The 11,503-nt window shown below is 44.9% G+C and overlaps 1 protein-coding gene across 1 annotated transcript in view; it reads left to right on the top strand.

The window, feature by feature from the left end:
- The first annotated feature begins 6,744 nt into the window (after positions 1-6,744).
- The window catches only part of NDUFB11 (NADH:ubiquinone oxidoreductase subunit B11), a 318,695-nt gene continuing 313,936 nt past the window's right edge, over positions 6,745-11,503 (top strand). Inside the window, exon 1 of the mRNA XM_078664721.1 lies at positions 6,745-6,991. Coding sequence (XP_078520847.1) covers positions 6,806-6,991 — 186 coding nt within the window. The 5' untranslated portion in view covers positions 6,745-6,805. The remainder of the gene's footprint in view (positions 6,992-11,503) is intronic.

Below are 11,503 nucleotides of genomic sequence, written 5' to 3'. Positions count from 1 at the left end.
CTCTTCCATCATCCAGTATATAAATTAGGGTTTGGGATGGTTTGAATCAGAAAGCACTAGTTCAGTACTTCCATCATCCAGTATATAAATTAGGTTTTGGGATGGTTTGAATCAGAAAGCCTACGGTTAGCGAGACCAAACGTTTCTCTTTCTAACTGGTAAGACATTGGTTTGACGTGAGCATTAACAGTGCAAACCATGAATATTACTGTCTCTTTGGACGCTTAATAATAGATGTTATTGGTGCCCCCTCAATGGTAATCACCTTACTGACCCAATGGAGGAAATGGTAATTAGGGTTGTCAGGTTTTAACGTGAAACGTACACATTTTTCTACTCAAACCACTAAACCTATGTGTTAGAGCGAAACCACAACATGCAGTGGCTCCTGCAGCTACCTCTGAAAGCAGCGAAATGATTCGCAGTTTTATTCTTCTCGCTCTTCTCTTAGACCTGTCCAGGTTCAGTACTGTCAAGTCCAAAGTCTTTTTGAAGCCATCCTACCCTTTAACATTACTAATTTCAGTGACTTTCAGTGAGTGGTTTTCAGTGAAGTGTCTTGTTGAGTCCCAGAGATCTAATAGGCACCAGTAACCTTTCGCAACTTCATGTCCTTGAACTTCTTGGGGCCAGAAGTGTAGCCTTCTTCATTTATAGTTGAAGCAAAATGACCCATTAGCAGTGACTTGATTGCGACATAGACCCGCTGATATCACAGAGTCATAGTTAATAATGGGATAGTACTAGAGGCCTTCATGGGACGCCCTATAAGGAATGTCCCATCCTTAGAAAGAAGAAGTATAGAGGGACTCTAGACCTGGTTCTTTTCCAGTCCCTAAGCTCTTCCCTCCTTTTCCCCGCTGATCGCTCTTTCTGCAGTAGCGTCAGGACACTCCTTGGCGTAACAGTTGCACTTTACAAGTAAGCTATATCAAAAAAACACATTTCACACTCACACATCATGTGACCAGCCACTTAGTTGTGTAATCTGCCAGCAACAGAACATACAAACAGTTAGGCCCTGTGACATGCCCAGTTTGTACAACTATCAAAACCTAGTCACTAAGTCTAATTACAACATATGAATCATTGGGAGATACCTTTTTTTGCCACATCTCTCCTTGAATCTAGCTAACCTATACTTGTTGAAGCTACTTTGTTGTCAAGGTATCGGTGTGTCAGTCAAAAATCAGTGAATCTGTGGACAGTTCATTCCGGAACCAAAGTATTTGCAGCCTATGCCTACTTTTCTGATATTATAAACAACAGAAGAGTGTAGATCAATACATGTGTAGAAGCACATATGGGAGACAAAATTAATTGTTTGGTTATTTCTACTTAAAATGACCCCACTTTAAGTAGAAATAACCAAACAATTAATTTGGTAGTTTCCACACATACTGTTTTTATTATGTCAGATTGGCCACAGAATAACATTTTTCTATGTGAGACGCAATCTGTACATTTTTAACTTTTCACAACGACACCTCTCTCACAAAACCCAGCTCCGCAGTAAATCTGGTGTTGAAGCACACCGGGGAAGCATTCGGCTTTTCCCGGTGGGCCCGATGATGAAGCATGTCACCATCCAGAATGGTGAGTGAGGGCTTTCTAAACAAATCGAATTGATTTGTTTCTCACCCATTGTCTCCCATATGTGCTTCTACACATGTATTGATCTACACTCTTCTGTTGTTTATAATTGATCCCCGGGGGACTGAGAGTGTACTTCTGCATCCCTCTCTCTCCTGTTAATTAGTAGTTTTGTGATATGTAAATACATGTTTGTAGCATGTGTGGCTGTAGATACACATGTTCTGCATACTCCTCCCATCTAGTGTTGGGCTTGGACTTTGCATGTCTTTTTTCGGTCGAAGACGTCTTTTGAGTCACAGTTCGTTGACTAACTCCTCCCTTAGTAGGCAATGTACACGGGCTCTGACTCCATTGTTTTTCTCTGTCGTCTGGTTCAGTCTTGTACTGAAGGTACTTGGACTCTTGGACTCTGTGTTCCTCTTTGTTTCAGGCCCTTGTGGTTCAACCGTCCACTCCTGACTTTGAGAGAGACTCTTCAATACCAGCCATTGGTTTCTCCTGCTTTCCCTTCACGCTGATGCACTTCGAAGACGTAACACACAGTCCCTGATCCTCGGGCGTCCATGGTCTTCCAGGGCCTCTGGTTTTAGGTCTTCAATGTCCAAGAATGTCAGTGCGTGGAAGGTGATGGAATGGACACCCTTTTTCCAAATACCCTCAATGCCACACTAAGTATCCTTGGGCTGACCAGCATAGCATCTGCAATCTTTGCTTATCTCCAGGCCGAAAGGGCCTTTTTTTCTTGCCTTCCAGTGCAAAAAGGCCCCTCATTATCAGAGAGACAGGACCTGAACCATTATCAGAATGCAGAGACCGTCAACTGAAGAAGCCCTGGACACCTTCCTGGAACCTTACCACGCCCTCAGTGCTTGGGGGATGAATATATTGAGTCTTTAGGCATCTTGCCTCATCAACCCAGCTCGGACATCTTTGGCTCCATTGCTGATAAAGAGGAGGGAAAAGGAACCCTGTCCACTTCAGCCAAAATTAGTCCCTGAACAAAGACTACACCCAGACTTCTAGGTATGGTTGAGGCCATCAGATCTTCTGTCGCCTTCAGACTCCGGTCGGCACCTAGGGAAAGCACTGCAGCGGAGACAATCCACCAAAGGGTGTTGAACCCAATCAGCCTTCGAGTACGAAGAGCACTTCTGGCATGGAAAAACCTTGGCACCATCAACTCCTGCACTGCCTTCAGTGGCGAAGCTGGCGTTAAGACCCCATTCCACAGCCAGGTTCAACGACTCTGAGACCAATTTTCGAGGAGCACTAGGAGTTGTTACACAAGAGGCAAAAGTGCATCTTTATCCACACTTGCGCAGTGATAACCTCCACCAAGGCATCCCCTCTTAAGGATGCCAAACCTTTACCAAGAAAAAAGAGGCTTGTCTTTCAAGAGGAAAAGCCTCAGACATGGCTACTAGCCCTCCTGCTTTCACTCCACCTCTCCCTCCTCTACCACCATGTCCCCCATCATCCGCACCATACTCCTTGAGGGATCTTGACATTCTTCTTCAGATAAGGGCAGCCCCTACACTTCTCCAGATGATTGAGGACCCAATTCATCCTCAGCCTAGAAACAAACCGTGTAAACATCATGATATCAATACACCAGGGGGTCCAGACCCAGAACACTTTCCAGGAAGGGCTTCGCCCTGCTCCCCCGATGATATTACAACATGTCATGGGGTAATCCAATAAGGGGATGCCAATCACAAAGGAGATATGCACGTCATGCCTGAGGAGCTGGATTACCTTATAGAAACACTTGGAGCTGTCTATGCAATTTCTCCCTAAACTAATAGAAATAGAAAAAAAGTGTAAGCCTTCGCCATCCAACCCCTTGTACACCAGGGGGTCAGGTTTCCAGACTCTTTAATGGTACACATGATCCATAACCAGGCCTCTGCCTGAGCCACATGTAGTGCCCCATCATCTGGCAGAGGCTAAGCCCATTGATGCAGCAGGCAAGAGAGTAGTAGTTGGGCAGCAACTCACTAGCATATCGCCAATTCTTTTGGTCTCTCAAGGTATGAAAGGGCTCTGTGGGAGAAGATGTAAGAGCTCATCCAACAGCTCTCTGACCAATTCAGGAAAAGGGTAATGGAAAGAGTGGAAGAGAGAAAAAACATTTCTAATTTGACTATTCGCTGTGCCCTTGACGCTACTGACACAGCTGCTAGGTGAATAAACACCTCCATCATACTCTGTCGGCTCTTTTGGCTTCGTATCTCAGGCTTTAAGCCAGAAGTTCAGCAGCACCGCATCAACCTGCCATTTGATGGAGAGCACTTATTTGGATCCCAGATTGATGAGATTCTATCAGGCTAGTAAAACAAAAAGCACAGATATTGTGAAGTCTATGGGTGCACTGCAGCCACTAGCCAAGAGGATTTCCTTTCATTAGCAGAAGTACAGGGCAGGAACAAAACCACCTACCCCAATCAAGCACAGTCATACTAAAACCAGCAGCAATCTTACTACGATGAAGGCAGTAGGGGCGATGGGTGCAGGATGTACAAGGGTGACAACTTCAATAAGGGTATGGGTAGAGGCACCTCCGATAAAGGAGCCTCTACTTTCCAGCAGTGGCTTGCACCACCTACCCCCAATCACACACCGCCAGCTGAGACAGGTTATGACATTTCCTTACACGCTGGGAGGAAATCACTCCAGACCAGAGGGTTCTTGCAATCATTCAGCATGGGCATTTCCATGAGAAGCTCCCGAATAGGTGGGCCTTCTCTTGCAGAACCAAGACATGATCAGACACCCAGATCCCAAGCAGCTGAACCTGGCAATTTAGCACCCCTGGTCTTAAAGTTTGGATTTCTTAGTCTACCACATGAATGCATGGATATAGTCAAAGAAGCTTGCACGCCTACTCACATGCTTGCTGTGCAGCAAAAGGAAAAAGGTTTGTCAACTACTGTATTCTAAAGCACTTGGACACATCACACCCATGGTCTAGAATAGTGCCTGCTACCTACTTCTTCTTCAAACGTCAGGTTTTACACTAAGCTGCTGTTTGCCGCTAACCTGCTCATAGGAAGCATTCTTCACTATTTTGAATTCCTGTCAAAGTTTTTATGGAAGGCCTAAAAAGAGTTATTCCACGCAGAGTTCCACATGCTACTCTTTGTTGTACTTACAGGAATAATGGGACCTCCTTTCGACCCAATATTATCTTTACAGTTCCTCTCAGAAATGTATTTCCTTGTAGCTATTAGATCTTTGAAGAGTATCAGTGAGCTTTTTTAGTCCAATTTGAAAAAGCACCGCTTTGTCAATCAATCCCATCCAAATCGAAGAAACTAGATAACTCTCTATTGACCTTTTACTCCAGGTTTGGGGGATGCTCTTAGCACAGGGAGCATTTGAAAATAGAACGCCAGAAATCTAAGACTAACTTGAGTGGTGAATTCAGGATTGGTGCCTTTCTTTTCCTTGACAGGTCCACTGTCCAAAGTGTATTTGTATAAATAAAGTATCAGTGAGCTGTAGGTTTTTACTTTACAAGAGCCTCTTTTTTAGGTGCTAAGGATAAGGTTGTTCTTAGAACTACCCCTACGTTCCTCTCCAGAGTCATACCTCCCTTCCACCTTAACCAAACAATGGAGCACCCATTTGTCAGAAACTAGTACCCAGACTCAGTTTTAGAAAGAGCTCTTGATACATTAGATGTTAAATGAGCTCTAATATCCCACGTTGACAGAACAAAAGCTTTTAATTAAACACAAAGAGCTATTGGTCGTTTTTGATGAACTTCATACAGGTAAAGCAATATATAAAGCTGGCATAGCTAGGTGGATTGCTAAATGTATTCAACCCAGCGACCAATAAGCCAAAAGACCACTGTCTATCCCTCCTAGGGTGCATTCTACCTGTAAGAAGGGCACAAGAATGGATTTCTTAGAAAATATTCTGATATTTGCAAGGCAGCTACATTGTCCACTCCAAATACCTTCACAAAACACTACTGTGTTGGCATTTTTGCCACCCAGCAGGTATAAAGTTGGAGAGACAGTTTTATTATCCTTATTTCAGACATCTGCAACCTCCACTGACTGACCACCACTTTGGTAGGGAAATGCTTTATAGTCCATGCAGAGCATGTGCATCTGCAACAACACATGATACTTACAGGGTAAGTAACATTTTCTGTTTGTATCTGTTTGTAGCGTATAGTGCTGAAGATCCATCTGCGACCATCCAACTCCCCGGGAGTCAGTGTTGGCCGCATATATTCAACACTTATTCCTTACATACACCATATGCATGGTGAACACACTGTCCTCACTCACCATTCCATGCTAACACTCATCCGACGTGCAAAAAACAATCATAATGGAATTGGTGCCCATGTGCATTGCCTGCTAAGGGAGTCACTCAACACCCTGTGAGTTAAAACGTCTTTGAACATTTTGCAATGTCTGATCCCCAGACTAGAAGTATGCAGAACATGTAAGTCTACAGCACTACACACTATGAAAAGATGCTTACGTTTTCCTTAGCAGTTAAAGCACAGTGTTCTGAAAAAGAGGGGGCTAATGACAAACTGACCATTCTCTTTAGTCGTGTGACATGCCAGTGCAGAGGTCTTTAGTTTCCCAGTCATTTTTTTTCCATCCTTGGTTTTGGAGATAGTGGACTCCATTATAAATTGAGACTTCAAGTCCCAGGATGCAAACTAAAATCCTCGTTAAGCTACTCACACATGGAACTGGGCAACTTAAGAATCAACGTCCAGCTAAGTGATTATGAAAAGTTGGTCAGTGCAGTGCACATGCTCAACGAAAATCACCAGCAACACAACCTTGTCGATAAATGCAGTTAGGAATCTTGCCACCGCAAAGGCCCGCTTAGAAGTGCAAATCCGTTACGTTTTGCAAACGGTTTCCGTTTATTTTCAGTTTCTTTAATTGTATTGAATTATATTTTGCCCCATGTGTTTCCCTCTTCAGTAGTCTTTATTTAGGTTTGTTTTTTCTAAGTCATGTACGTCATTCATCACTTTTCCTCTCTCTTTCAAATAACGTACTTTGAAGGTCGGTTTCGTGCATTTCCAAAGGGCTTATAAATAAGGTCCTATTATCCCTAAAAGCACCGGGCAGAAAGCCGCGTGCGTGTCAAGCCTCGCTCTGGAAGCGTGCCGGGCTCTGTACTTCCGGTTCCGGCTTGGAGGTGACCTGTGCTGCCACTGACGGTCATGGCGCTGCGCCTGGGTTGCCTGAGAGCGCTGCGGCTTCTGAGCCCCCGCGGGGTGGGGGTGCGCCCCCCTCTCGCTCTCGCCGCCCCCCGCTGGTACTCCGCGGCCTCGTCCACCACGCACCACCCCCCAGCCCCCAGGGGAGCGCTGGACCACGAGGACGAAGATGTCAACGTATACGAGAAGGTGAGCGAGTGGTTCTGTGACGTCATACACTGCGTGGGGTCAAAGTGTGACGTTATCAGACGCAGGCCACGTGACTTGCTAAAGTACAGGTGTGACGTATAGTAGGTTGTCACCTCATTTTCTACAGTAAGGTTGCTAGACTATCTCAAGTCACCAAGGTCGCAGTGCACTTTTATGGATATATTTCTTCACAGCCGAATGCGTTCTTAAAACTGTAGTCCTGGTTCATTTTCTCTAACCATTTTAAACTAATATTTTTAAAAGGAAACTCTGGAAAAGGTGACTTGTGCCAGTGCCCTTAATGATTTTAATTCATCCAGTAATATTTTCCGCAGGTCCCAATCCAATATAGCTTACTTCAAACGTCACATGCTCTTTTAATTTACACCCGTGCAAGGGCTTCATAACCTTAGTATAACAAATACACTTAGACTTCAGTTATTTAATAAGTGCCCTTTTTGTGGTACTTATCTCTAATGAAAGTTCAACAGCCGTCAAATGTAATGTACAATGATAAAAGGGCAAATTCTCTGTAACACATGTCCTCCAGTTATGTGAATTATGTTATCCTGACGCCCCCTGCTCTGTGATGTACAGAACTTCAATGGTCCTACGCTGCTCCCATGTTCACATCTGCTCAAATATACCTGCATATGAAACAGATCTCATGATTGCTTTATCTGTAATAAGCCCACTTCTGGTTGTTTTGTATCATATACACTGCTTTAAGGCTTAGCTCTTCTGTAATATACCCACTTTAAGATGCCATGTCTGCTAAATATACTACTGAACACGAAGGAGCCATTTCGGTTCCTCTTCAAGCTGCACAGCCACTGGGCTGAATGAATCAAGTGAATTAAATTCATGTAGCATAATTTCCAATTTATCCATATTTTACTTATACTTTTTACTCCTTTCTTATTCATTGTTCCTTTAATTCGTTTTATTCAATCCATATTATGCGAAGATATTCGCACAGGAGCAAAGGTTGGTTCCACATGTCACGATTTATTAAAAATCACCCAATGCATTTCAGGAATAAAATCCCTTCGTCAGGGGGATCTATAATACAAAAAATAGGTTTTGCACTTCACTATCAACATAGAAATTACATTCCTGGTTGAAATTAATAGTGTAAGTTCACATTGCATCAATTTTACTCGAACCGTATTGTTTCAGTAAATAATCAATTGAACACAACCAATTTATATGGCCAACTACGGGAACACTGCATTAAACAGTCATGTGTAGCACCAACAATCCCTTTACCACAACATCCTAATCGAAGTGAGATACAACATATGACTGAAAAACCTTCCTAAATTAAACACCTTTCCCAAATTCGATCATATCGCCTTTTTACAACACCTAAGTGACTAAAAACGTGCTTACCATGACATGTAATGAATTACGTCCTTTATTAGATCAAACCCAAGTTGCAAAGTGCCAACTTTTTATAAAACAACATCACAGGTTCAATGGCTTTTCATTCAAATTTCCTAGTGTGCGGCGCCACGCTTCTCTCTTTTAATGAAAGCTAAAACCGTCGGTAAATGCCTGTTGTTTATTTTTGAATCCTCCTCCTCCCCTCAGGTGGTTGATCACGTGAGTCTATAGAAAAAAGGTTCTCAGTAACAAAATTTGCATATTTCACGTTTACTCATATTGCCTCTACTTCTCTCTGAAAACTACATATCCCAGAATACCTTTTAGTGAACCGCTTTCAACATGGTGTGTTCCAGAGAACCCCGATTACCACTGCAATGTGACAATGCAACAATATTTTACAATGATGAGTGAACAAAACACTCAAACCCCAAAGATATGCGTCTATAATGTCCTCATATTTTAAAAAAACAGTTCATATTCGTGAAAGTGATAGCCGCATACACTGTCCTTAAGGTGTCTATTGAATGTACCATCTCATGCTGTTCAACCATGACAGGAAACCACACTCCTTGTGCCTATTGTCAAAAATTACATGAAAGTCATACTCCATTTCTTTTCCTGCTCGCTTTCTCCATTTTCATCAAGTTCATTCTTGGGTGCAATCTCACCGATTTAGGACGCGAAAATCATGTAATGAGCAACAAGGGTGGTAAGATGCACACCAGCGTACTCCCAATTTATCAGAGTCTGACCAAATTCAGAACTATAAGAGCGTGCAAACTTGCTCCGGGCTCCGTCGAAGATATTCACACATCCACACTTCGATTAGGATGTTGTGGTAAAGGGATTGTTGGTGCTACACATGACTGTTTAATGCAGTGTTCCCGTAGTTGGCCATATAAATTGGTTGTGTTCAATTGATTATTTACTGAAACAATACGGTTCGAGTAAAATTAATGCAATGTGAACTTACACTATTAATTTCAACCAGGAATGTAATTTCTATGTTGATAGTGATGTGCAAAACCTATTTTTTGTATTCTAGATCCCCCTGACGAAGGGTTTTTATTCCCGAAATGCATTGGGTGATTTTTAATAAATCATGACATGTGGAACCAACCTTTGCTCCTGTGCTTGTGTGAATATCTTCGCATAACATGGAATGAATAAAACGAATTGAAGGAACAATGAATAAGAAAGGAGTAAAAAGTATAAGTAAAATATGGATACATTGGAAATTAAGCTACATGAATTTAATTCATTTGATTCATTCAACCCAGTGGCTGTGCAGTTTGAAGAGGAACCGAAATGGCTTCTTCGTGTTTGGTTACTTTGCAGCACAACAGGACGGAGCGCGGAGCAAGTTTGCACGCTCTTGTAGTTCTGAATTTGGTCAAACTCTGATGAATTGGGAGTACGCTGGTGTGCATCTTACCACCCTTGTTGCTCATTACAAATATACTACTGTAACAGGGCGCATTCGTTTTTTTTGTCACTTGCACATCTGCAGTTGTTTTGTTTTAATTTAATATACACTGCGCCACCTGGCCTGCGCAATGCTCTGTGCTTTATTTAAATTAGATTAGAATATTGTTTCTTGTAGTTTTTGTTTTTGTGAACACAATGGTTGTCTGTCTCGTTTCTCACACTTAAAAAAGTGTAAATTGAGTAATTGTCTGAAGTATTGTGCAATTGCGGTATGGGCTGAGGGAAGATGTTTCTGTCACTCTGTAGTGTGCATATAATGGTCCATGTCTGAGAGAATTCCACTCATACTTATTACTCCTGTAACTGACCTCGAAGAATAAAGTAACTTAGGAGGAACTCTTGGGCTGTCGGCTACCATAACATTGCCAATGATGCAAACGTATCAGAGGTGGAAGGAATAAAATCGGACACAGAAAAGTCATATAAGAAGAAAAGTACACCCGCCCGCCCCTTCCCTGTGTTGCTTTTCCCGCACTCCATGTGTTGCTTTCCCCCTTCCCTGTGTATCCCCCCCACCCCTTCCCTGTTATTTTCCCCCGCACCCACCCCTTCCACGTGTTGCTTTTCCCCCACACCCGTCCCTTCCCTGTGTTGCTTTTCCCCCAACCCACCCCTTCCCTGTGTTGCTTTTCCCCCACCCACCCGCCCCTTCCTTGTGTTGCTTCCCCCTTTCCCTGTGTTGCTTTCCCCCCCGCCACCCCCTTCCCTGTGTTGCTTTCCCCCCCCGCCCGCCCCTTCCCTGTGTTGCTTTCCCCCCCCCGCCCGCCCCTTCCCTGTGTTGCTTTTTCCCCCCACCCGCCCCTTCCCTGTGTTGCTTGCCCCTTCCCTGTGTTGCTTTTCCCCCCTTCCCTGTGTTGCTTTTCCCCCCTTCCCTGTGTTGCTTTCCCCCCCCACCCGCCCCTTCCTTGTGTTGCTTTTTCACCCACCCGCCCGTTCCCTGTTGCTTTTTCCCCCACCCGCCCGCCCCTTCCCTGTGTTGCTTTTTCCCCCGCCCGCCCCTTCCCTGTGTTGCTTTTTCCCCCACCCGCCCGCCCCTTCCCTGTGTTGCTTTTTCCCCCACCCGCCCGCCCCTTCCCTGTGTTGCTTTTTCCCCCACCCGCCCGTTCCCTGTGTTGCTTTTTCCCCCGCCCGCCCCTTCCCTGTGTTGCTTTTTCCCCCACCCGCCCCTTCCCTGTGTTGCTTTCCCCCCCCGCCCGCCCCTTCCCTGTGTTGCTTTTTCCCCCCACCCGCCCCTTCCCTGTGTTGCTTGCCCCTTCCCTGTGTTGCTTTTCCCCCCTTCCCTGTGTTGCTTTTCCCCCCTTCCCTGTGTTGCTTTCCCCCCCCACCCGCCCCTTCCTTGTGTTGCTTTTTCACCCACCCGCCCGCCCCTTCCCTGTGTTGCTTTTTCCCCCACCCGCCCGCCCCTTCCCTGTGTTGCTTTTTCCCCCACCCGCCCGCCCCTTCCCTGTGTTGCTTTTTCCCCCACCCGCCCGCCCCTTCCCTGTGTTGCTTTTTCCCCCACCCGCCCGCCCCTTCCCTGTGTTGCTTTTTCCCCCACCCGCCCGTTCCGTGTTGCTTTTTCCCCCGCCCGCCCGTTCCGTGTTGCTTTTTCCCCCACCCGCCCCTTCCCTGTGTTGCTTTTTCCCCCACCCGCCC

This window comes from Lissotriton helveticus, chromosome 10, assembly GCF_964261635.1.
Source record: "Lissotriton helveticus chromosome 10, aLisHel1.1, whole genome shotgun sequence".
Lineage (NCBI taxonomy): Eukaryota > Metazoa > Chordata > Amphibia > Caudata > Salamandridae > Lissotriton > Lissotriton helveticus.
Note: the sequence above shows the minus strand (reverse complement) of the source record. Positions and strands in the feature narration are given on the sequence as shown.